This window comes from Oculina patagonica, chromosome 5, assembly GCF_052425735.1.
Source record: "Oculina patagonica isolate OP01 chromosome 5, crgOcupat, whole genome shotgun sequence".
In the NCBI taxonomy this organism is placed as follows: Eukaryota; Metazoa; Cnidaria; class Anthozoa; order Scleractinia; family Oculinidae; genus Oculina; species Oculina patagonica.
The window spans coordinates 10,613,886-10,641,641 of record NC_135762.1 but is presented as its reverse complement, the minus strand read 5'-3'; the positions used below and the strand labels follow the sequence as shown (position 1 = coordinate 10,641,641).

Here is a 27,756-nt window from a genome sequence, read left to right as displayed (position 1 = left end):
ATGACAGGCGAGGGTTGCGCACTGCGTGAGTTTTGTCAACTGACATTTTTTTTCGAGCCGCGCATACGCTGCTCTCGAGTAAGAAGCTGAAGAAGTGAAAACAAAATAGAGGATATTTTATAAATCTGTACCGATGCCTTCACCAACAATTGAAGCATCAATCTTAGGTTTCACATGGAGAAAAGATGCAAAACCGTAATGCTTTCTATTTTAAAACTTGTTAAAATGCAGGCCTGACAGAGGTCCGCACAGCTGAAGTACATAATTTTATAGTTGGCATTTTTCAACGCTTACATCTCATGGCCAAGATCATAAGGACATCAACTAGGGAATACCTTGATGTAACATAAAATTCTCATTATTGGTATTAATTAAAAATAAATGTAAATCTGTAAGGAAAATTGTTTTTTGATCTTGGTACCGTGCAGGGTAAATATAGTCATCGGCATCATGATCCCCCTCCCCCTGAATTGAAAGGCGTGGTCGATGGGCTTGTAGTTCTCGTGGAAACTTCGTAACTGATTACTTACATTACATAGGTACGGGGAGCTGCTGGCACGGAAAATAAATGTACAAACAAATAATTTTGAACTCGTTCATTTTTAATAAAATACCTTATTCTATACTTATTACATTGGCATACATTTTATTTTCTGCTGCTAAATGATATTGTCTTATGATATTGTTTTTTCCTGCAATTTACTTTTTTCTTATTTTTTTTTTAAATGAAAACTTTTTTTTTTTTTTTACAAAAAAACGTAATATGAAATGGCTGACAAAATATCAAACAGAAGAGCAACAGCACTTTATTGTGCACGAATAGTTTCTAACTATGTCAAGCTCTATATATGTCATGTACAATCCTTTAAAATGTCTGGGCTGTTTTACTGTGGTGGCAACCTTGAATACAATAGCGAGGAGAACTGGGGAGAGTATGATATTTGACCGCAGTTAAAAAGTGAAAAGTTTGGTGTAGGGAGACAGTGTTGGTTGGAGGGGGAAGAAGGCGGAGAGAAGAGGTGTGGGATAGGGGGAGGTGGGTATAAAATGCAAGTTAGAAGAGCAGTATTTTATCTCTCCAGTTTCACCTCACAACCAAATTCAAGATACTGCCGTCCACATTCTTGATTATAATAGTTTCTTCAGCTACGTTTTATTAATTACAACAACCATTTTTACAGCAGAACCACGCCTTGCGACCACCTCGTTAAGGCCACTTTATTTTGGCCTTAAGAAAATGCTTAGTCGTTCATTTTCTTATTTTAAGAACACTGTTGATAGGTCATTAGGATCACACTTTTAAGGTCCAACGTTGGTCGTATGAACGTTGCTCCACTGTAATTGGTTTTGTGTAAAAAAAAACCCATTATATTACTTGATAGTGATTAATAATCGAACGGTATTACTACAATGCAACCAATTTATATCTTTACAAAAATATGTCTGCACAAAATATTAAAAATCAAATTAATTCGTTTGATGTTATCGAACTGATCATCTTTCGCTAGACTACCGTATTTCAAAATTATATTTCTACGATTGCATTGTTTAAAATGTCAGCTTATATAAAATATTTATAATCATCATTTCGTATCAGAAAAGAACCGTCCCTCGAGTAGTCGTTACTTCAATACCCAACAAACCTGACAAAAGAAATCCCCACTGTAACAAATATTGTACAAATATTTGTAACAAAATAATAAAAAAAATTCAACAGTGCTATACGGAAACAAAATCTGACCTGGCAACAAAATCTGATCTGACCTTTGATACGTAACTTTATCTACATTCCCATAAGTTACCTAGACTTTTGTGTTCCCTTACTTTCTAATAAATTCATTAATTTTAGTCACTTGTTTTCTGACTTTCGTGTTGTAGACTGATTCTCGTCATAAAAAAGTTAAGCTTCGTCAGCGATGAACGCAAATCTCTTCCCTTCTACCGGGTTAGAGCTGGAACGAGTCCGTCTTCTGTACTTGCTAAAGAGACCTTCTGATTGACTCTCCTGGGAGTCGTTAGGAGCTGTGTTCAGCATGGTGTAACCAGACGAGAATGGATTTCTTGAACCCATTTCTCCTTCGTCTGCTTCGGGCTTTTTGTACCTAGAGAGTAAAAGTAAATGACTCTGTCAGTGAATAAAGTGGTTCGTGAGTCACGTTTGCAAGGAAATTCCCGCGAGTTCGGCCGCCTTATGTGACGTTGAGTTTTGGTTGATTTCATTCTGAAGAAGGGGTAAACGGGAACTCAGAGATTCCTTATTGATGAGTTTTACAGTCATTACATCTACGCAAAGTCAAAGCCCGAAAAATGTAACGAACACAGAGACAAAAACAGGGGGCGCTATTAACAGGGTGTCCTTATCAAGCGGGATGATGAATGGGCTCACAGCATGCAATTCTTGTTAAACGGATATTCCTAAGTAACGAAAGGTTCGTCTGTCCGTGACTGGAAATAAACCTTTTCAAGAACTTACAGAAGATGTATATATAAGGAGTTTTAACTTTTTTTTAACCATTGTAATTTTTTTGTAAAAAACTATATTATTCAACCCTCGGGTTGCAATTTAGTTTTAATAAAGCATCTATCTCGAGGTCAAATGATATCAGACCTAAAGATTTTGAAAACTTACAATTTAAGCATGAGTGACGATCCAACAACAGACACAGAAGACGCCGCCATAGCGATACTCGCCATCCACGGCTTCATGACCACGCCCAAGGGTTCAAATGCCCCGGCCGCCAGCGGGATACCGATCATGTTGTAGATGAGCGCAAAGCAGAAGTTGATGTAAATTCTTCGGACTGTTACGCGGGACAAGTCGATTGCAACGGCTACATCCATTAGATCGCTCTGAAAACGGCCAAAGGGTAACAGAAGTGTAAGAGTTTAACAAATAGTTGACAGGAGTCTGATGCACCTGTCTCTTAATGATTTAACAGTGGGACCACTTGATTGGGTTTTAAGTGCCCTGTGAATAGGGTCCTTTGTGTGGTACTGGGTGGAAAATAAATAAATAAACCACGCGCTGAGCGAGCCGTAAAAAGATCAGAAAGACGAGCGTGTTCTCCGACGCCGCGCTTGGTTCACTCCACTCGCCAATTTTAATTTTTTTGCTCTATACTCTACTAGGGAGAACGTTCGCAGCTGATCTCAAATAACGACTGCAGAGAAGACTACTCCACATAATGGTCCGTTTCGTTTCCTTATAGTTGTGCAATAAAACCCCCAACACAGCTGTCGACGCACCCTGTTTGGATTCGTGTGCAAGAAAAAGCAAAAAAAAAAAAAACAGTGCTTACTCGATCGGTTACTTCGGATATGTCACATAATAATGCGAAAAGAGAGAGTATGCATTCTCAAAAATCTTTCTATCGTATGGTTATCTAAACGTTACCAGTTTATCCGGGAGCCTATCACTGATCACATAACATCAGTGTCAACTGCGATAACTTACTGCTACATCAAAACGAAATGCTCCAGTCGACAATTTTTTTATATTCTCGTCACCTGTCTGAGTGACATTGTGCCAATACTGTAAAGAGAAATCACAAATTGATCACTCTCATGACTTAGTTACCTTGATCAACACGACATCAGCCGCCTCCACAGCCACATCTGTCCCGGTGCCGATGGCGATACCGACATGAGCCTGGGCCAGTGCAGGAGAGTCATTCACGCCATCTCCTACCATGGCTACAACAAAGCCTTTCTCTTGAAGGGAACGAACTTTTTCCACCTTGTGTGACGGCAGAACCTCAGCGAACACCTGCTGTATTCCAACCTGTAGGAACAACGCGATACAGGGTTAAGTCTGTGTTCAAGCCTAGTGGCCAATCAGGTCGAAACTTATCCCGGTTTTGGTGGCATTAAGCGACTAGAGGTATTTCTACTCCCCACTGCATAGGATGCTAGTCCATCGCTGGGTTACCCTCCAGCATTAAATCCGCCGGTACCCATTTATAAACCTGGGTGGTGTCTTGCCCAAGAACACAACACAATCACCCCCGCTAGGATCAAACCCGAACCACTCGATCCGGGGTCCAGCGCACTAATCATCAGGCCTTTTTTTTTTTTTCTCCCTTCCTAAACAAAAAAAAAACACAAACTTAAATAATTTTATGCAAACCCCACCACCACCCCTCCCTTACATCAGAGGTAACAGTCATATTTCACTCGTAACGTATCGAAAAGACGTGTCACGTGACGCGTATCAAAATGACGACAGAAAAGGAGAGCTTTCAAATAGCATCGTCATTTCTTGCGGAAGTTTAATTTCTCAGATTTGCTATTTTTTTTCGCTCTCTAGTGTTTTTTTTTTTGTCATTCAGAAAGACCAATATTTATTGGGAGCGATTATAATAATAATAAAGCCTGAAATATTATAGCATTAATGTGATTCAGAAAGAACAATATTTTGGACAAAACTTGGGCGACACAAATTGTTTGCTTTTAGTGGTCATGTTCGTCCACTAACATAGTGCATGCAGACTTAGCACTAGAACTTTCTTAATATTTTGCTAACAACTTGCCTTTTTATAAACACACACATTAGAGCTTTTGGTCATGCGAACCAGGAAACCGATTTTGTCAATACTGACCTGCTTGGCGATAGCGAAGGCTGTTTTCTTGTTATCACCAGTCAGCAGTACAACACGTATTCCCATTCTCTTCAGAGTAGCCACTGTCGCCTGAGCTTCGTGTTTAACTGTGTCAGCTACTGCCATCATGGCTACAAGGACACCTACAAGAAAAAAAAAACGATACATAATCGTTAGAATTCAGAGCTACAAGGATGCACAACTGTCATTTCCAGTAAATCCCCGATTAGCTGCCGCTTAATGTCTAATCAGACATTAAAAGTTTTCAAATGAACTTGTATTCTCGTAAGATAAATACGAGCTTAACCAGTTCTCAAAGACGGTGTTTTAGAACGACGAAGCGTTTTCTCCAAACTTGTTACGTATCATCATGCGATGCAAGTTAAAGCATTTTTGAAATGTTAAAAATACCTTCAAGTAGAAGGAAACACCTCGATAATAGTGATGATAGTATACTAGCTAAAGAAGGAAAAACAAGATGGCGATAAGCCACAAAGGAATGCGGATGGAGAACATTAGACAACCTAAGATCTACAGACGAATTACAATTCCACATTAATTTTAAAGAAGTGCTACAAACGGGGATTTACGGCAGCTAATCGGAGATTTACTGTTCAGTGAAACATTTGGCAATGTTTCACTGAGCAAAAGAACGGACGAAAGCGATAGCTTTCGTTCTCTTCACTCGAACTCGTCACGCAATCTTTTCCGAAGATAGCGTGACGAGCAAAAAAACAGCATCTACACAGGATACCAAAGAAAGATGAAATGTGAATATTTCTGCTGAGTTCTTACCATTTATGCCGATGAGTACAGCGGTATGTCCCTTTTCCTCATGCTCCTGCATGGCGTCCTCCATCTCATCAGTGACCTCCATGCCGTTCTGCTGCATCCATTCTCGGTTACCAATGATCACGTGACAAACCACTGGCTCTTTGGGGGTCTCGCTTTGTTCCTTAGCCTGACCTTCGGCTGCAAAATAAAAAACAATGTCACCAAGCTGATATGGAACGGTTCTCAACCGTATTTATTCGATTAAGCGCCCTGGGCGCTTATTAATTTTGGACCTTGAGAGTGGGCGCTTATTCGAGGTGGGCGCTTATTCGAGGCTGGGCGCTTATTAAATTTTCACCATTTTTTAGGTCAAGAAGTACGTTTATTTTGCAAGAAAACAATATATAATAACAAAGCGGGAAGAGTGTACCAAAGCTAAATTTTAACTGTTCATTGAAAGTTTCTTTAAAATATTAAGAAAACTCGGTCTTCTGGGTAGTCACTCAGTAGTACTTAGTCAATTCTATATCATCAGTATAATAGTCATACTCCTCTTGTGCCCTCTTTTGAGGGGTGGGGGTGGGCGCTTATTCGAGGCTGGGCGCTTATTAACTTTTTCTACCCACAGGGTGGGCGCTTATTCGAGGTTGGGCGCTAAATCGAATAAATACGGTAATTTACTAGCTGTTTTAAGGTCGAAGATGAAAGGGAGAGGAAAAAGAAATAGAATTGGAAAATTCAATGAACTTCAGCCACAAGCAAAGTCCTATGTAACTTCTCGACTTCTCTCAAACATCAGCAATGAAAACATAAAGCGGCGAGCTTATATTGCTTTTATAAAATTACTTAAGGCTAGAAATGCCACGTTACCCATAACCTTGTTTCCCTAGCCCCATGCAAAACACCTTGCCCAAGCAATTAGAAAATGTTCTAAATCGAATTGCACAATAAGTCGATGAGACTACGAAGAGTTCTTAATTTCCCTAATACAACGTTGTGCATGCAGAAAGCTGAAAAGACGCGCGAAAAAAATGGCGGCGGCGTGCGCTTCGCCCCCAGTTTGCGCGCGGCCAATTTACCGCACACTTTTGACTCTTTTTGATCGAAGATCTTAGATAATTAATAACGACACGAAGCAGATAAACCTCCACAACGTAAAATCAGTACATCCTGGGATGTTGCCTACCATTATCGGTTCCACTGATCACCGATGTTGGATCAATATCCGAGCTCTCGTCCATCACCACCCCATCAACCTTGACAGTCAGGTTTTTCTTGTTTTTGTCCTTGACAGTCTTGGATTTCATGATCGCTTCAATACCGCTGACTTTGCACGACAAACCGTGACCAGGCACGGCTTTGAAGTCAGTACACTGACCCAGAGTCTCCGTCTGAAGTTCCTGATGAATGGTGAAGAAATGTTTAGCTTACATGACGCTCTAATCCATAACTTATCATGACTGAATGTCACTAACAAGAGATAATAATAATAATTTAATTTTCGTGTCAAAAATACAGTAGCTGAGGGGAAAAGTCCCCTCTACTAATCGTAGACACCTAACTAAAACCTGGATATTTATATATAAAAGCCTAATTACAATTTTAAACTAAGCTAACAACTGTACAAATATATTAAAATTATGTTTCTTAAATTATGTTAAAACTATATTATTTTATGTGAAATGCTTAATCCAAGGATGTGTCAGTCAGTCATCAAATTAATGCAGAAAACATCATAAAAACATAATCTGTATTCTTGCAAATTACAACTATTGGTTCTAAAGCTGTAAGACTTTGTGCTACGCTAGATAATAAAAACCACCTTTTCGATGAGGCTAAAAAATATATGAAAAGGTGTTCATCATCTTATGCAGCGGCCCAGGACCAAGGAAAGGGTACAAAAATTATACCACATTTAACTGAACAACCTATCAAAATATAAAAAAAAGTCTCGCGAAAAAGGGTGCGATTACGAAGTCTTGCCGACAAAGAACGTCTAAATGGTCCTTAATCATCCCATTACAACAAACAAGCCTCTCTATCTTGCCGTGAGGATATTAATTTTTGACTTATTCGTTTCCAAGTCATTCAATCGTCAGAAGCTACAATTTTCTCTAACATACCTGCTTAGCGTAATTGGTAATGGCCAGACCAATTGGATGCTCGCTGTGATTTTCTGCAGTGCCTGTCACGGCCAGCAACATTTCCACGCTACACTGAGCTGGTTTAACAAACAGGGCTGTCTTCACCACCTCAGGGGAGCCGTGTGTTAGGGTGCCTGTCTTGTCAAACACCACAGCATTAACCTGAAAATATTGGACGATTCCTGTGTGAGTACACTGAAACACGCTTTCTCAGATAATGAAAACCTAAAGGGCTTGTACGGCCAGGGCTCGAGACTTAACTTTTTTCTAACTGCCGGTGGCTAGTGATGCTTTCATTCACTGCAAACTGATTCTACTGCCGCATGTTCTTCTTTTGGGAGGGTGGGAGGGTGAAAACAATGTCCGATAATGTTTAAACCTTTAATCTTCATGTTTTTTCCTTAAAAATGGGCTTTGTTCTTTACTATAATGTACATGTACATCGTTTGTCAACTGAATTTTGTTTAGACATCTATAAGTTAACAGTTTTTTGTTAGTTTTATTCTCTGGGACGATTTTAATAAATGCAGTTTCTTCCACTAATGCCTGATTTTTTACTCCTGGCTAGTGAAGGCAAAACCTACTAGCAAAACTGCATTTTTAAGCCTTTGGCTAGTTGGCTACCGTTAGTCTCGAGCCCTGTGTACGGCATGTTGTTCTTTTCTCCCCTCTCCCCTTTTCACGTCATGGTTTATTAACATTCGTTTGGGTTTATCTACATCAGAGAACTATTATTTGGGGTTCAATTAGATGGAACTGGTAGAGCGTTTTCACTTGAGTGTCGAAAGTAAATTGCGTTTGCTTTGGTTTTGCATTGCCACGCTTAGTGATTGGCTTAAAAACCTCGCGCCACTTTCTCAGCCAATCAGAACTAAAACCAAAACCAATCGTGACTCGCTCGCGCACGTTTTCCCGCGCTTCGTGCCAGCTACATGTATTTGCTTCGAGTTTTGATTGGTTCACTGGATTGTCTGTGTCCTTTGTGATTGGCCAGAGTAATTACTTTGGTTTTGGTTTTACGACACTCAATTGAAAACTGCTCTAAACCAAGCTAACCAACCAAAGTTTTCATTTTTCCATTTTCTAGTTCTCTACAGTTTGATTTACTTTATATTTGAATGGGGTTCGTGACCAGGGAATGTTTTGCAATTGACATCGGATAATATCTTACACTGTCAAATACCCATAACCGCAGAGAGTGTTTATAAACCGAATCCCTATACTTTAAAAGGGAAGTCACTTTTTGAAACGTATAAAATTACCTTCAGCTCAAAAGAAACCTTAAGATTATATGATTATGTACGTTCATCTTGACCTTTGTTGTAAATAAACGAAAAATAATTCTTGTCACAAGGTGTGCGTCACAAAACGTGAGCTCACTTTAACCGCTGATGAAGACTGTGCCATACAGTCGAAAGCTTTGCTTACAAATTTTTCAGACCTTGTGACAAGAATTGTTATTTTTCGCTTAAAATAATAGTTTATGATAGAAAAACGCCTATGAGTAACAAATAAACCAAAAAGGAACAAGTATGGCTAAGATTAGGATCGATTACGAACGATAAACTTGAATAATTAGCGCAAGATTACCTTGTGTGCGCCTTCCAGTGGTTCACCTCCCTTGATCAGTATTCCATTCTGAGCTCCAATACCAGTGCCTACCATGACAGCAGTAGGGGTGGCCAGACCCAGAGCGCAGGGGCAAGCAATGGCCAGCACTGTGATGCCGATCTGAAAGGCGAAGGCCACTACAAACTCTATCCTGTTGTCCGTGTAAGGCTTTAAAGAATAAAATACGTACAGGTGGTTAGACATAAGACATCAGAAACTAAGGCCCGGTTCAGACGCCGATCTTTTCATGAGCCGAACCTAATTCCTTGAATTAAGTACATGAAAAGATCGGCGTCTGAATCAAATTAGAACGGCTATTTCAATTTGGAACGGCTCACCCGTTCTTCCCGCCTGGCTTGGCCGTGAATTTTGCCTGTGGAACGCCTTTGGAACGACTTTGATTCAGACGCCGTACTTTTCATGTGCCGATCCTAATTCATAAATTATTATAATGTATTTTGACTGGTTTTATTGGAACTGTATTAGGAACGGCCTCGGAACGGCCAAAAAGTACGGCGTCTGAATCAAGAGGCGTACTTTTGTCAATTTGGGTCGGTCCAAATTCGAATTGAGTTCGGCTCATGAAAAGAACGGCGTCTGAACCGGGCCTAAGTCAGCTAAATTTGTTGCTGAGTGCATTTGACTGAAAAATTGGAGGCAGTTACAAAGTATTAAACTTAAATTTAGGCTAACGTTTCTCAAAATTTATACGGCAATGAAGAGTTTGAAAACCTGAACTAGGCCAACTATACAATGAAATACTGTTTAAAGGAGATTCCTTTCAAATTGAAGGAAACCTTAAAATAATAGTTTTCTAACATAGAAAAACAACAAAGGAGCAATAAAAAGGCGAAAATAACCAAGAATGGTTTCGACTGATAAAGATTAGGGCAAATTTCAAACAACAAATTTGAAAAATTTGGTAATTGTGAAGAACAGCTCCCGCTAACCGACTGTCGGTCAACTGTCGGCCAACAGGTTACCAACAGACTACCGACAGGCCACCGACAGCCCACCGACAGTTTCCCAAAACAGACATTTTACTCTAAAACTGAGCAGTAAAAATGTGTTGTTCGTGACGTAGCCTAAGTAATGGTTGGAATATCAATCTTAAAATCCATGTGTGGCGAATTGTTGGGGAAACTGGGACCAGAATTTCACCGGCTGAGATTGGCAGGATTGCTTGTGGTTCCATGCTATAAAACTTCCCAGCTGTGTAGGCCTATTTGCTATCTAAGGTTATACTCCACTATTTGACATGAATAAATGTCACATAGCATTACTGACGAATAACACTTACATTGAAGGTTTTCCTGAGTATCGTGATGTCAACAAATCCAATAATAAGCCAAATGACCCATGTCAGGATTGAGATAAGGACAACAGTGGGAACGAAATACGCTGACAACTTGTCTGCAAACTTCTGGATTGGTGCCTGCAAAAGAGTTTTAAAACTTCTCTTTAGAAAGCAGAAACAAAAAAGATTACATAGACTGATCTTTATGTGACATTCCATAATCTGAACATGGTTACTGCAGTAAAATCCGGATTAAGGGTACCAAGCTCTAGCATTGATCGGGGTCATTGTGTTGTATTCTTGGGCAAGACATGGGAGGCGTACTGGCCTAATGGTTAGTGCGCCGGACTCCAAATCAAGTTGTCCAGGTTCGAGTCCTGGCTGGGGTCATTGTGTTGTGTTCTTGGGCAAGACACTTGACTCTCATAGTGCTTCTCTTCACCCAAGTGTATAAAGTGGCTACCGGCGACATAATGTTAGGGGGAGGTACCCTGCAATGGACCCATGGCTCGAGGCTTGGGCAAGACACTTCATATTCACATTAACCCTTTTCACACCGAAGTATAAATAACTGGCGAATTGCTACAGCAATCTAACAAAAGTGTTGGGTAGGATACCTGGAATGGACTAGAAATTAAGGAGAGAAACGTTCCAAGCAAAGGGGTCAAACGTTCCAAGCCTTTTCGTACTACAGGCCATTAGACAGAATTAACCCCTGTAAGCGAGTTAGCAGGGAAAATTAACTTTGCGAAGGACAGAGTGAACCTTTTTGTGCCACAGGAACAGGATAACATGTACATGCATTTTCTATTACGCAAAAATCTGGATGTATAACCAAATAATTGTATTCTTACCTTTGAGGTCTGTGCCTCCTCTACTAACTTCACAATCTGTGACAGTGTAGTGTCCTGACCCACGTGAGTTGCCTCCACCAATAGGGCTCCGTTTTGATTGATGGTTCCACCAATCACAGAGTCGCCTGGTTTCTTGATGACAGGCATGGATTCACCAGTGATCAGAGACTCGTCTGCAGTGGATGTTCCCTGGAGTACCTTGCAGTCAACTGGTATTTTGGCTCCTGGAACAACCTGACAGAAAAAAGCAAAAAGACATCTTAAACTGTTATCTTTGATGCGATTTAAGAGCTTTTCAAGCCGGGATTGTAGAAAATGCTTGGAGGAGTTGGAGCAACACTATACTTGTATGATCTCTAGTGGCCACAAATTTTCTTTTGACTTTGCCGTTACACTCTGGGTACACAGTGGACTGTAAGCAGTTGCGATGTTACTTCCAAAACTGATGCACAGTTTTAACAAATGCTTTTTTGTTGTCAATGTGTTTTTCGCCTATTGTCCAAACTGATACGAACAAACGCAGCGTTTTCGAAAGCCTCCGTTTTCATCGTCAACACTGATACGACAGGGTTCCATTCTGAATTGTCTTCACTCCAATACAGCATTTTCAAGAAATATACACATTTTCAGTGAAATTGATGGACGTGTTTGATTGTATCAGTGTAAACGACAAGTGAAAACGCATCAACGAAAACACGTTAGTGTGTAGGGGGCCTTAGAGTGTAGCAAGTCCAACTTTTTTTAATTTTCTGCCACACCCACAATACTGCTCGTGGATTTTACATTCTCTTTGCTCAGTTTTTCAAGAAAAAACAAAAGATAGTTTGCAGTCTAGACATAACTTGCAAATAAGTCTTGGCAGAACAAGTACCTTAAGCACGTCTCCACGCTGCACCAGGTCAACATTGATGACTTTCTCGCTGATCACATTCATTGTCCCTGGTTGAAGTTTGACCAGCAGAGCTTCTGAGGGTTGTAATGACAACAGCTTAGCAAGTGCCTCAGATGTCTTTCCTTTCGCCACATGTTCCATCCAGCGACCAAGAGATATGAACACTAACAGCATGGGAGGAGTGTCAAAGAATGTCATTGGACTGTGATTACTTTGCTCCACCATGGCGACAGCAACAACAATAATCTGACAGCGAACAGAAATGGGGTGAGAAACAGGATCCTTTACTAATAGAATAATGCATTTTTAATGCACACCTTAGGATGTTAAGGGGGGTCCTTCTTAACTACCAACTTGTTGCTAAGAAAGATTTCCTGACCGTCAAATTTTAGAAACCGAACCTCCTATGGATGAGATTTTTGCACAACTTAGTTCTATTGAAGAGTCCTTCAAAAGTTTCAAAACACGGCCATATTTGACAAGTCACGTGACCAGAATAGAAAAAAACCTAAAACTGAAAGGGCATTTGGATATAAGAATTAAAATCAGTGTCAACAGATAAAAAACGTCCATGTGCTTAATGCTTCGTATGGTTTTTAGGAAATGCGCATTATTATTAAAGTTATGGCGTAATAAAGACTCGTATTTTTGGCCTTTCTTCAGTAGCGTTCCTTTCTTACATGTAAATGGTAATTCCATACGCAGGATTATGAAGAAAGATATGTTATCTCTAATTCTTTGAAAAAAATCGTAACTTTACCTTTCTCTCAAAAGTTTTAGGGATTTCAAATTCTAGTGCGCGGTTTGGGACTGGCACTAGTTAAGCGTGTGCAATATCAATTTTTTCAATTCAGTTGTCATCCCCACCAAAAATTCATCATAAGCATTGCCGAACGCTTCAAAATAGCTTGCCACCAAAAACCATCTTGAGAAATTCCTTAGCAACTGCTCTAGATCTGTAGTTAAGAAGGACCCCCCTTAACTAGAAATGTCGCAAAATATGCCATCACACACTGCCACTGTACAAACTGTAAACCACAAGCTGCTGGCAGTAGGGTGAACTGGTTTCTCCAGTCAAGCACAAGTCTGTCGAAAACACTGTAATTCAGCTCCCAACACTCTGGTTACAGTGTTAAGCTGGTAATTAAGATGTTAAGATCTCGCATGTCATACAAACAGTTTGGATCCCTGCATGATTCCCGATGGGTTCAATGGTGCTAAATGAATAACATATACCTATGTACTGATTGTACATACATGTCGTTTGGTTAAGAATAAAATACCGGAAAAATTTAAATTTAAATTTTCTCCTTACAATATTACATTTTCAAGCTTGCAAGTAAGGAGAAGCATTGCCAAATTATTCCTCAAAACAAAATGTGTAGCATTAAAACAAATGACCATTGTGTGGCTGGAACTGAAATACATGTGCAAGCAATCACTGAACTAAAGTACTCACTGAATAAACATAAGCTATTGAGGTGGCCAACATGATTAGCACATCCATGTTTGTTGTCCTGTGTTTTAGGGCCTTGTATGCTGTCACATAAAAATACTGTCCACCGAAAACCTAGAAAAAAAAATGACGCAAAAAAGATGTTTATTAAAAATATTGTAGCATAGAAACAATTTCCCTAGTACTTGAGTACTTGTCTTAGACACAACAAATGAGCATGATAAAAAAAAAACGTTTACTTTCAAACATTAGTGTCCTGGACTACTTTAATGATGTTTAAATACATGTAATTTAACAGAAAGAACCACCGCTTGGTAATGGTAATACAATTAGACTTCCGCTGTTAGTTTTTATTAACTTTTGTAACAGTTTAAAAGTTAATGTGGGCTGCGGAAATCCCTTGTGCCACTTATCAAACAATTAAGCGCTCAACCAAGGTTGTGGTCCAAAATCATCAATTACCATACACCGATTTCCTAATTCAGTAAACACCCGCGTGTAAGAACCTACAATTTTCTAAGTTTGGCAAAATAGGTTCTTGTATTTGGGGGTAGTTATTGGTAATTTAGGATAAGCAGATTCTTAATAAGGTTCTTAATTTCTAAGGAGGAGCCATAGTTTTTGATTGTTTGAGAAGAAAAAAATGGGTTTGGTCCTTCATTATACAGCATTTATTCATAACTGTATTGCTTCAAGCCTCATGCAAGGTCCAAAGAAGACAATTACAGTCTATGTGAATCTGTCTTTTCTTTATTTGTAAATACAGTTTGGGATGTTCTGTTAAAAATGTTCATAAAAATTTTCTATAACCCACATATAAGAACCTGCTGAAATTTGCTTGGCTAAACAGGTTCTTATATTTTGGGGTATTAAAATGGCAAATTTCTGCCAGCAGGTAATTAAACCACTAGGTTCTTACACGCGGGTGTTTACTGTAGTAACTTTTTTTGTTGAAATTAATGCAGATTCATATACACGTGTGCTGGGAGATGCAGTGGCTAATGGTCAGCACACTGGACTCTGGATCAAGCAGTCCTGGTTTGAGCCCTGGCCATGGTCTCTAGTTCCTCTCTCTACCCAGGTAAATAAATGGGTACGGCTGACATAATGCTGAGGGTTAACCTGTGATTGTATAGCATTCCATCCAGGGAGGAAAAGAAATACTCCTGGTTGCTTAATGATACAGAAACTGGTGATAAAGCTCTCGACTGGTTTTATGAGCCACATAGCTGGACACAGACTTAACTTTATATTCATGTGTGAGGGGGGCGTAAGGGGATTCCGGAAACCGCAAAACCGCACAAAAATACGCTACAAAACCGCAAACCGCATCAAATTTCACCAAAATACCAATTTAACCGCAGTTTCAAATGACCAACAACGGTAGATAAGACTGGATCTGGCCTGAAATGTCATCAAGTCAACGTATCATTGGATAAAACAGTTAAACACATCAAGTATTTACTGGAACAGGCTGCAATTACAAACCACAGGACAAGTTTGGTAATAACGAACCCTGATTGTGTAAGCTGATATGCTTTAAAACAAAACACTTGGCTCAAGCTTGTTTTCAGTTAAAACTGAAGCAAAAAAAAAAACCGAATATGAAAGGATCTAGTGGAAACATAAGAGTATCATATTACCGCAGACAATTTTCTCACCGACTAACGCGACCTAAAATTTGTAATAACCGCACACCGCTTAGTCTTGTAAAACCGCAATACCGCATTTTAAAATAAAAATTACCGCAAAACCGCACGAAAAATAACGCAAAACCGCATCACCGCAAACCCTTACGCCCCCCTCATGTGTAGTTCAAACTAACCTGGACTGGAGTACACAGGATAAACATCAATAAGTTCTCCAGGGACAGTCCAGGTAACACCATTTGGTTTGGTCTCCTTTCCAGTTCATCCAGGATCACATAGGTGATAAATATGACAAATGTCGGCACTCCAAATATCAAGGAAAACAAAAAGGATCGTCTCCATCTGCAAGAGGAAAAAAAACCAGCAACATTAACACTAGCAATCCATTGGCTCCGTGCAAAGGAATACTGCATGGTGACTTCTTTAAACACGATGACATGAAACAGAAAATAAGTTCTACAGTCGTTAATGAACATCAGGTAGAGCAGTTTTCAATTAAGTGTTGTAAAACTGAAACCAAAGTTATCACTCTGGCCAATCACAAAGGACACAGACAATTCAGTGGACCAATGAAAACTCAAAGCAAACACATGTAGCCGGCACAAAGTGCAAGAAAATGCGTGTGAGCGAGGAGTCATGATTGGTTTGGTTTTACTTCTGATTGGCTATAAGAAAGTAGAGTAAGAGTTTTAAACCAAGTACTAAGTGCAGTAATGCAAAACCAATGCAAACACGAACAATTTTTGACACTCAAGTGAAAACCACTTTAATGCATGCATACAGCAATGACAAAAAATGCAAAACAAGCTCTCCAGTTGGTGGCTTCGGTAAATGGTCAAAACTATTGTACTCAGACAGGACCCATCACTCTACAAAAAGACACGTGGTCCCAAGATGGTATCTTGTTTGTATAACCCCCACCCTATCAGGAGTAGAAACTAAGAAAAAGATTCAAAACCCCTGATCATTGACAGTACTTGTAATCATTTTTGACACAAAGATGCTTAAAGATTGTAGCATTGTAAATAGTTAATTAGTTTTTTAAAATATGCAATTCAGCCCTTGGGCTGCATATGTATTTTTCAATTAACCATCTATCTATCTATTTAGGAACCACCAATTAAAACCAATTATAATTATATAATAAATAAAAAGTCCAGCACTCTTACTTGCTTATTTCTTTTGAGTGGTCTATCCTGTCCTTTTTCTTATCATTGGTGTCCAGAGATGCTCCAAAACCCAGTGACTCAATTGCCTCAATGATGTCCCGAGGACCTGTCATTTCTGTATCAAACACAAACCGGCCACTGCTGGTTGCCAAGGCAACTGATGCTCGCAGTATCCCTGGTCTCTTGCTGATGTTAGATTCTATCAAATGCACACAGGATGAACATGTCATACCAGTTATCTGCAAACAGAATTCAAATAAAAAGTTTTTGTCTTGTACTAATTTTGTTTATTTTATTAGCGGTACTAAAGAAGAGACTTCACTTTTATGAGCCTAAGTTCAAGTTTTCTATGAGCGAATGGTCAGTGAGGGATAGCCGAGTTGACTATTGCTCATAGAAATGCTGGATGATTGAAACCCTATAGTGTGTACTATTTAAATGAACTGAAAGCAATTATAACAGCTAGAGGATTCAGGTTGAGCATTTAATGGTCTCAAATGTGGGGTTTGTTGTCATGGTTGATTGATTGGCATTGCATTGCAAGGCAAAATGACAGTTGCTGCTAGGTGAGAATGAATGTCCTCTAGAAGAAGTACTTCTGTCTTGGATCTTATTATGGCGATTCAATATTAATAAGATCCAAGACATGAATACCTCTTCTAGTAATAGTCTTGTCATTCCCGCCTAGCAATGTCAGTCATTTCGCCTTGCAGCACAATCAATCAACCGTGACAACAAACGCAAAACCTGAATACTGTAAACTGTACTATCATGTGGTACTGCAGTTTTATCATAGTGCAAAACTTACAATTAAGTCAACTGTTCCCTGTCCTTGACCAGCTTGATCCATCAAGTCACAGCCGTATCCCAATCCCTTCACATGACAGATTATTTCATCTGCTGTGATCCTTTTCTTGTCAAATTTGACTTCTGCTTTTTGTGCCAACAGACCAACAAGGACAGAGTTTATTCCTAGAGGAAAAATCAAAAATAGAATAATATTTACATTGTAGCTGAGGATGATAAAAATATTTTGTCTATCCACTGACAGGATAGTGTAAGATGAGGTTGTTCACAAAAATTGAAATACATGTATACTGTAAGTACAGTATACATTAAATGACTTTATTTGACAGGATTTAACGAACCATGGTTTGTTTCAAGCCTCAGCCTTAGCCTTAGTACCTGAGAACCACACTTAATTTTAGAGTAACTCTACTCTTACTAGGCAATGTCCCATGCAACTTGTCCTTGGGAACAATTATTTTTAGTTGTGACATGTTGCACAAGAATTGGCTTCATAACAATTTATCCGATGCAATCACACAGAATATTGCCTGATTCTTGCTGATATACCATCAGCAAGGCCATAGGCCTTGTTGGTTATTATCAGCTCATAACTGCCAAGTCAGAGAAGAATAACTGTTTTAGTAAATCTTCAAACACTAAAATAGCCGATAACCAGAAGATGCAAAAAAAATTCCCACTCCTATGCAAATCAAACATTTGAATGTTGTGTGTTTGACGATGTCACATTTTCTATGATTTTCTGAATTTCTTGGGACCAGAATTCTTTGAATCTTGACACTAAAATTTTTCTTCCACAATGAGGAAAACATTCTTTCACATACCACAAACATTCTACAAACGAGAAATTTGCCATCAGTTTTCCAAATTTGGTCAACTTAAAGGATAATTAATTTTGCAATTATACAATTAATTTTTTTTCACTTAAAAGGACATATGTCCTACTAAGACACCATCTTGGTCAGACAAAACAATATTGTGGTTGGACATCACCAAAAACAAAAGGACGAATTTTATCACTTACAAGTTATCAGTTATGATTTATATTCAAAAAATTGTCCAGACATCACGTCCAACCACACTTGGGATTTTGTTGGACATGAGCAAATTTTGGTCAGCCTTGGAATGTCCGATGGCCGACTGTTATTTGCAGCCCTGTAATGGCTCAGATCCATAACAGAAGGAAACAATCGAAAACCTAAAGAGGTAAAAATAACTTAACTGCACTATACATAGTTTGCATAGATTCCTCCAAAAAAGTGTTGCAAAGATCTGCATGGCCACAGTTTTTTCTAGCTTGAAAATGTGTTCATTGATCGACAAACCAATTAAACTGCTTAATAATAAACAGCTTTAGTTACCCTTTTTCTTCATAAGGCCTTTTTCAATGCTCCCCACACATGAGGCACATGTCATGCCTGTTATATGAAGATAGATCTTGTCCAGGTCTTCTTCACCTAATGACTCCATGCTCCTTACAGTGTCGCGGTTTTTACTGAACGTCACCTGCCAATCACCTGCCAAGCTGTGTTCAACGGCCACGGCACCCTCCTCATTCTTTGACTCCTGGCCATCTAGTGATAACAATACAAACAATACCTAAGTGGCTGAACTATCTTTAGGCCCATTTACACTGGCAATTTTTGTCCTGCAACTCAATTCAAATTTTGTCGTGCTGAATTCGAAGTGGCATGAAGTCTACTGCGATATCGCAGCGATAAAATCACCATGAAATCGCTGCGAGTTTGCACCCATTTTAAGAAGCGGCAATAAAATTGATGCGATATCGCAGGAGTTTCAAACCTGTTCGAAAGTTGATACAACTTTGGTGCGACAAAAATTGCATTGAGTTGTGCGACAAAAATCGCCAGTGGAAACGGGCCTTTACAGCACTATTCAGTCACTCTGTTTTTGCATATGCATATATAGCATATATTACCATACACCAGTCAGAACAAACGAAAATACCAAATTGTACCAAGGGAAAAATTGAGCCATAACATATATCAGATCCATAGTATTTCTGTAAAAACTTGCTGTTTGATCTTGAACTCATTGTATTACAGTACTTAAACTTAGATGTAAATTTTATGTAAGTGTGATATTCCCTGCCTGAGGAATGAATAAAGCATAAATTAAACCTTTTTCTCACACCTGGCTGGGAGTCTGGGTTCAAGTGTAAGGGGTTCAGGTTGTTTGTGCCATGGGCTATTGCCTGATGGTAGACCTGCCTTGCCCACCCACTTCAACCTCCAAGTGTTTTTCAAATCATTTGAAGGTTTGAAGTTGAAAATTAATGTACTAAACCCACTAGTGTATATTTTTTGGTCTTGATAACTTCTTTTGGCAGGTTTTAGCACCATTGTACTGTAATGGAATAGTAGTGGTTTAAGCTCGGGATGCATGGTTCAGATCAGTCTCTGACAACCAGTACTATTGTCTTCACGAGTACAGTGCATGTGCCATCAAATTCCCACAACTAACATTGATTAAAGGAAGTTCCCCTCAATAAATTGTTATTTGTAAGGAAAATTTGTAATTTGAACTTCTAGCAATAACATGTAGTACAGTTAAGATTTGACCCACACCAGAAAACTAATAACAAGCTTACTTTATTGAAGTTGTATCTCATCAAAACTGAATTCCTGCCCAGTGAACCTCAATTAAGGCACATCATCTCTCCATGTAAACAACTTTGTGATATTCCCAGCAACAATCACATTTTTTAGAGATCATCCATTTAGGACCAAAGATTAAATTCTCTTGCTTTTTGATAAGTACAGTACATTTAAGCAAAACTGTTTTAATGTCTTTTACATTCATGAATATTAATGTTCAGTCACATATTGCTTGTATTTTACACGGGTAATTAATCAACCACTTTGGTCAATAGACACAATTCTCCTTTACGCCAATTGACTTAAACAGGTACCAAGAATATCTACCTTCAATTGATCACTTATAGATCTGTGCCAGAATGGATTGCAAAAATGAACAGCACTAGTTTGTAAGTAAAAAACTTCATCATAATTCATGGAGTAATTTGAGGTGTCTAAATGTTTTGTTGTTGTTTTATTTTCCACCTACAGGGCCATTGTAATTTATTATAATCTCAAATCACAATTGGTTTCGGTCTTACTTCTAAAAGTGGCAAGAGTTTTTAATCCAATCACTTAGCATAGTTGCAATAACCCACTTTTGAAATTATACACTTAACTAATTTATACTTCAAGTCATCTAAGCACTGATTTTTGTGATTCAAGTTTCACTTAGTAAGTTTTTTATTTTTTAAGTTTACCTTGAGGAAAACAGTGATTTTAATTAGAAAAATATTATTTTAATAAATTATGTTCATGTGCATGTAGTTCCAAGAGGGAAGTACAAACTTGTACTTTCTACTGATACATGTACCACAAAGCATTCTTACATGGCACAAAATCCCCCTTAGAAATGAGCCCCAGATACAAGGTACATTTTCTTTAAGTTAAAATACATTGAAAATGTATCTCTTTCAATGGGACTCCCCACCAAAACAATAGCTCCTTACCCCTCCCTCCCCTCCCTTCCCCCGTGAACAATATTAAAGCTCAGCAAAAATCTTCTTGAACAAAAATAAACACAGTTAGTAGTTATTTTCAGAGTTTTGTGCTAGATGGATTACCTTGAGAGAATGATGCATCAAATCCCATATCTTCAATCCCAGCACGTAAATCTTCTGGAGTAGTCACTGCCTCATCATACTCTATGGCAGCTTGTTTGTCTGTGAGGGAAACTTTGATGCTTTGCACACCAGGCTTGTTTGACATAGTTCCTTCTATTGTTTTTACGCATGACATACAGGTCATTCCTTCTACACTTATCATCGCTGTACGTACATCCTTGTTTAAATTGCAGATGTCATCCCCTATCAAACGCGCATCAAATCCCATATCATCGATGGCTTCTCTCAACTGCTCGGCCGTCACTTTTCCAGGTGAATAGCGCACTTGAGCTGTCTTTGCTGCAAGCAACACTGAAATTGACTGCACACCGCCAAGTTTAGAAATGTTCTTCTCAATAGTCTGGACGCACGAATTGCATGTCATTCCTTCCACATTGATCATGACCATCTGAACATCATTTGTTGGGGGAGGGGAGGGCGAAGGAGACAACAGAGAGGCCTCAAAGCCCATGTCATCAATAGCTTCTCTCAGAGTAGCTGGATTATTTAATGATGGGTCATAGGTAATTTCTGCTTCCTCATTGTTAAGTGAAACTTTTACGGCTTGTACACCAGGCTGCTTGGTCATGCCTTGTTCAATGGTCCTGACGCAAGAAAGGCAAGTCATTCCTGTTACAGATATCTTCACCTCACTGTTATTCTTGTGACAATTCTCAAGGCTTTCAGCCTCTTTGTTATCTATTATCCTGTCCTCTGATAAAGCTATTTCATTCTGCGTCAAAACATCGACAATTCGCTTCAGTGATGCCTCAAACCCCATTTCTCCAATAGCTTTTTCTAATGGCTTTCCAGTGGTGTGCCTCGATGAGTAAGTAATTTTTCCTTCTTTTTCCTCAAGAGACACTTCAATTTTCTTCACACCACTTAAGGTAGAAATGTTTCCTTCGATGTTCTTTACGCATGAATTGCAGTGCATCCCTTCAATACCAATGTAGGCAACTCTTAGTTCCTCCTCGTTGAGCTTTGAGATGTCTTCACCTTCGTCAGGGAAGGAGATAGCTCCCCCTTTGCCTTTTATAGCAATCTGTTGAAAACAAATATAAATTTATTAGCCTTCTGCTAAGTGTTAATCTCAGATTTTGTGACTTCAGAGAGAACAAAGAATACATTGTATGGTTTTGTATAACTTCTAGCCAGATACCAATATGGACCACACTGTCGAAAGGCACCTACTTACTCAACTACTTATTCCACGTAGCCTCTATTCTTCTAAATAAATATTAAATACTGCTTTGAAATAGTTTTTTTTTTGAAGAAAATAAATTTCTTATATAATATTAATCTAAAATAATAAGTCTTAACATGGTTATAATTTTGTTTCGTTTTGTTTTAAATTTTATACAAAACTTTACAGCTTTGCACTTTCTTTCCTTCAGACATTATAATAGTAATTTAACACTAATTCAAGTAACGTTTAAAACTAATTCAAGGAACGTTTTGAAATAAAAATATTTAACACAAAAAACCAAATTCAATTGATCTGTATGATAATTAAAAACGTACTTCCTTTAACAGCAATATGGCTTAAAATATAAGAAATTCTCACCAAGAATTTAAGAAAACTCTGAAGGATGAATTCTCTGCAGTGAACAAGAAAAAATTAGAGCATATATTCCTGTTTCCCCTCTGCCCACTCAAACAAAAGGCTTACAAAAGGACAGTATCTTGTATTTTTTTGTGACAGCCTGGCAGAATTCTAAATATTGGCTTTTGGCCTTTGACAAATACCACACTCTTGAATGAATGACAATTAGCCAAAAAATATGCATATTTAACACCTGTGGTGAGATCACGCCAGCTGTATTGATTTAAAGAAACAAGAAGGCCAATAGGATGGTGTGTTTTTTAAACATCATTCTTTTCAGAGACATCTGTACAAATGTATCACCACGATCTACTGGCAATAGAAAACGTCAACTGGTATACAATATTGTAGCAAGTATCTTGAGAGTGTTCAAGTCAAAGAGAGGAATATTATTCAGACCACCAACTGTAAGCTTACAAAAATGATAAATTGCCTTCTAATTAAATTATGTTTAAGAATCACTTTCAACATTTCACTGTCAGTTAAAAGAGATAAAAAAGATTGATAAAAGAACAATTTATAATTATAATAAAAGAAAAATTTAATATGCAAATGATTGGAAAAATTCAAAAGCAAAATTAAAAATATTAAATCCTTTGAACAAGGAAGTTTGATATTTATTATTTTGATATCCTTTAGTAAAATAAAATGTCACAAAAAAGGTTAGACACTGAAGTACATGGAAAGGAGTTTCTAGACTCGCTGCTGGAAGTTTCATTTGAAAAAAAAAATACATTGATTTTTAACATTTTATAATTCGTATCTAAGTAGAGATCAGAAGTGTTAAATGAAATTTGCATGTTAGTGATAAGTTTTCTTAACCTTACCTTTTTATTCTTATTTAGCAAGTTTTTGTAATGAAAATGGCCAGAGAATTTGCCAACTGCTGCCAACTTTAAACTCATTGCCAATAGATGAGTATGGGGATGGTGCCTGACACTATGTGGGAGCTGCCAGCAAGCGCGAATGGTAACCACGACAACCCTGGGAACGGCAACTACCAGGCACCGTCACACTGAGAGAAAAAACTCAGTGGAAGGCAAAAACTAAAATACTTATCGGTACTTACCTATGGGAAAGGGTGGGTGGGAACTAAACGGCAAAAAGACAGAACTTGCTCCAAAGACAACGCGAGTGAAATGGGAGAGCTGTAAAATTTACTGAAACCCCTGAATAAACCCCGAGGCCACCCCAACTTCAGGGGAGCAGCCGCTGGCCAGAAAATATTGTCTCAAGTTTAACCTTGGCTAAATTTCAGTTAGCCACATTTAAAACAAAAAAAAAAATTGAACTTTTTCAGCCACCAGCACATTACTTGCTATGATCTGACATAATAGTATAGGTAGGCCTGCTTGGGTTAATCTTTACTTCAAAAATTTAATACCCGTCCCTAAAAACATTTTTATTTTTTTTTTATTTTTTACATTTTACCCGTATATGTTGAAGATTTACTTTTATGTTACTGTAATTACCCTATAATACCAAGTACATGCTTAAAAGATTATTATTTTTATAATGAAGGATTATAGTTTTAATCTACACTGAATTAGTACTGCTGGGAATTATTATTGCCAAAGCAACAGCACAACAACAACCCTCTGCATGTCACATGTGGACTGGTTGAAACAAAAGTAACCAAGCAAAGACTATTTACAGTTAACTCTCTCTAAAACGGACACCTTCCGGACCGGCTCCAACTGTCTGTCTTAGACAGGTGTCTGTCTTATAGGAAGTTTAGTTACAGTAAAATGACTGAAAAACGGCAGGGACAGGACCGACACCAGGTGTCCGTCTAATGGAGGTGTCCGGACGTCTTATAGAGGTGTCCGTTAATAGAGAGTTGACTGTATTATAATAGAATGACAGCCACGTCAAACAGACAGTGGCGCAAGCTATAGCTACACGTTTTTGTGAAAAACCATGACTTTAAGTGAGTTCTCCCCAAACAGGATTGGACAGGACATCATACACAAAATTTGGCCAAAATCTAACTGACTGTTTAGACATTTAGCATGTTCAAATGAAGATAAAAAATACATAAATCTGATTAGTTCACATATCAAAAAACCAATAGAAGAACACACACAATAAAAGTGATTGAAGTTGATTTCTTTCTATAGTGATAGTCAGCGAGGCTGCACCTGACCTTGATAACTTGCTTACATAAAACAAGGCTCATGGTCTAATTTTTAATTAGAATACATTAATTTTCCCCGTGTTCAATAGATCAATAGGGAATCAATAGCAATCAATAGCAATTAATGAAATTAAGGGAATTTTACAAGTTTGTGATCAATCCATTAGTTGTCCATCGGCCAATACCAATCAATATCAATTAACTTACAACTATCGATTGATATTGATTGATTTCCGATCATAGATTTTCATTGATTGGTCAGGCCAGGACCATACAGAGGTAACTTGTATCTGAAGGCATCTAACATATAAATGCCTTAAAAAAATTGTCAAAAACAGGTTTTGCTGAAGATTTTTGGAGAAGCCACTTCCCTTAGCACTTCTCGATAAAACTGTGAGCAGTCTGGTATTGTATCAGTATTGTTAAAAACAATCACATGACTTTTTTGCCTAGTCTTTGGATACTTAAATTAAATATAAAGCACCATAGAATTTCACTACAAATTGTAGTCGCTGTGCTCGCTTTCAAAAACATGCCATTGCCTACTTAAAGTTAAATACCAAATAATATTGCAGAGTTAATTTTGTTTAACTCGACTCTCGATCAAATAATGAGTTTACGAATGGTATATTTTGATATTTTACCAGGTAAACAGTAGTGAGCGCATTTGGCACGGACAAAATAGCCGAATAATTACTAACCGCTTGCTGTTGAAAATTATAAACAACCATTACAGTAAAGTACAGTCAGCTTATATGTGACTTTTGTGGTAAAAATCAAACTCTGAGAGTCTATTCAGACTGATTTTAATCTTAAAATTCAACTTCACCTGTGGATCCATTGTGTAGAAGGGCTGATATCACCGTATACGTTGTGAGCAGACCGAGAGTCGAGCAGACCAATTGAGTTGAGCAACCAACTTTTCCACAAAATCGTGAACAATAAAACTCCTGGTATGCAGCGACCGGACCCGGAGTTCTCAAGTTCACGTGAAAATCTCGATATTCCGCCGAAGTGGTACGGCTACTATTGGATTTCTTACATCGTTAACGCAAAATAAACAGTTTTTAGCCGTGAAGAATAAGTTCTTTCTTTGCATGGCTGAATCCGCCATGTTTACGCATCACCTTCGTGTCTTGGGACTTGTCACGTGATATAAAAATTTGGGAAAATACTCACACCGGCCCAGAGGGGCATATACATGATCTGCAGTCCTATTGTACGACTACACATGCGATAAAAAATGTCCTAAATTTTTCCCTATGACTCAGCGGTGGTGATGTAGAAATTTACCAATGAATTACTATTTACTATTTCACCAGATCTGCTTGCTTAATGGACTTGAATAAAATTCTTTAAAGTACTCTCCCCTCCCATAAAACAAACAAAAGCAAGGGTGCCTAAAAAATCTTTATTTCTGTCCTTGCATATTTTCGTAAACGTGATTAAAATACTCAGACAACCATATAAAGATAATATATTTTGAACACGCAATCAAAAGCTCAAAATATTACTAGCATTGACTTAAAACTTCCGTTTTCTCTGTATGCATGACGTATTAACAGCAAAGGGGTACAAGATTTTTTATATTGCTGTCAAGAGTTCACCAATATTTTTATAGCTAGTTCAGTATTGGAGGTGCAATCGCATAATTCTACACGAGAAAATATTATGTTTCAGCTTTATTGGGGATCCTATTTCAAGTCTCGATCAACAATTTAAAATTTCTTGGAGGAACCGACTTGGGGCGCGGCCACTGGCAAGAAAACTAGTTCAGTTTAAAAATTTATATTTATTTGTTTATGCTCTTAATTATTTTTGTTTTTCCTTCAGCTCCAGTATAACAGAGAAAATAAGACGACGCAAAGAGATTAGGCTTAGAAAGGCGAATATAAAACGTAACCAATAAATACCGCAGCATCAATACTTCCTGAAAGTCTATAACCACGCAACCCCCTGCGTATACGGCGGCAACCATTCGGTCGCAAGTTGAGTCACGATAAACAACTCTGATCTCAATATTAAGCGATATATTCCTATCTACAGAGTAGAAGAACTTTAAAAGCAAGACTTTCAATTCAGCTTCAGTCTTGTTCAGTAGTAACAGTGAGTTCTTTGCACTGCTTTCAAAAATAATATTGCGTGACCAGAAATATATCGTGAATATTTTCATTTGTGGTTACGAAAAGGCCGTCGCTGAAAGTATCAAATATTGTCTCCGATGATGCCTATTTCGCGAAAGTTGAAGAGAATCCGACCTAGAAGTTTGATACAAAAATCGGTTGTCGAAAGATTGCTATTTATTTTAACGGAAAATCAAATTAGGAAAGAAATTTATGTTTCGCAAACCGTGAAAACAAGTCACGCATAAAAACATAAAGATTCTAGCGCAGCTATACCGACTTAAATCTCAAGTCACAAAAATATTCCAAGTCGGTTTTAAAACTTTATTTCGATCGGAAAGCAAACCTTATCTGTCTTGAACTTTTGCACGAAAATTAATTTATTTTTCATGCTTATTGTAGAGCGCGTACAGCGTAAACTATTCGTGTGTATTGCACAATTTCTTACCTTGTTGTCCAAATATCTTTCAGAAGACATTTCATCGGATTTTATCAACGGAGTTCGCTCGTTTGGCGCTGTAAAATTGTTGTTTCTCCCTGGATATCTACAAAGCCAATAAGAAATGTGTTAGCGTGAGTTTGATCAAGGAAGTGCTGTAAACGAGGACACTGTATACCTTTAAACCAAGGAGCCAAGGCTCATAAACCTATGGTACACAGTTGTGAGCTTCGTTCTGAGTTCGTGCCTACGTGGCACGTTCTAATAACCCTTTCTCACGCCCCGTGCTATTTTAGTCCCTTTTCGCAATGCTGAGTCACTGTCACATGACACTTTTGGCTGGACATGGCGGGAGTCTCGTTTTGGAGCTACTCTTAAGGACTGGGAACAAAATTTCTTTTTTGTTTTCTTTCTTCTGCGCTCTTTATTCCATTTCAAGAAGTACGTTCATAGTTACAATAATTATTTTTGCGACGTAAAATAGGGAATGGATTGAACGT

At 38.2% G+C, this 27,756-nt stretch overlaps 1 protein-coding gene across 3 annotated transcripts; it reads right to left on the bottom strand.

The window, feature by feature from the left end:
• Nucleotides 1–581: 581 nt before the first annotated feature.
• LOC144655368 (copper-transporting ATPase 1-like) lies at nucleotides 582–27,487 on the bottom strand. 3 transcript variants are annotated; one of them, XM_078515610.1, is made up of 19 exons: nucleotides 27,435–27,487; nucleotides 27,266–27,362; nucleotides 20,913–21,996; nucleotides 18,613–18,825; nucleotides 17,253–17,416; nucleotides 16,445–16,683; nucleotides 15,452–15,617; nucleotides 13,630–13,740; nucleotides 12,150–12,416; nucleotides 11,279–11,512; nucleotides 10,428–10,562; nucleotides 9,107–9,295; nucleotides 7,496–7,678; nucleotides 6,559–6,772; nucleotides 5,394–5,570; nucleotides 4,599–4,741; nucleotides 3,578–3,781; nucleotides 2,630–2,850; nucleotides 582–2,102 (listed from the first exon to the last, which is right to left on the bottom strand). In XM_078515610.1, exons 2-19 carry the CDS (start codon nucleotides 27,293–27,295, stop codon nucleotides 1,901–1,903), a joined length of 4,176 nt encoding a protein of 1,391 aa, XP_078371736.1. In that variant the 5' UTR covers nucleotides 27,296–27,362; nucleotides 27,435–27,487; the 3' UTR covers nucleotides 582–1,900. The 3 variants fall into 3 exon arrangements, with proteins under 3 accessions (XP_078371736.1, XP_078371735.1, XP_078371737.1); XM_078515609.1 differs by lacking the exon at nucleotides 27,435–27,487 and having other exon boundaries at nucleotides 27,266–27,422; XM_078515611.1 differs by lacking the exons at nucleotides 27,266–27,362; nucleotides 27,435–27,487 and adding an exon at nucleotides 25,524–25,850.
• Nucleotides 27,488–27,756: the final 269 nt, after the last annotated feature.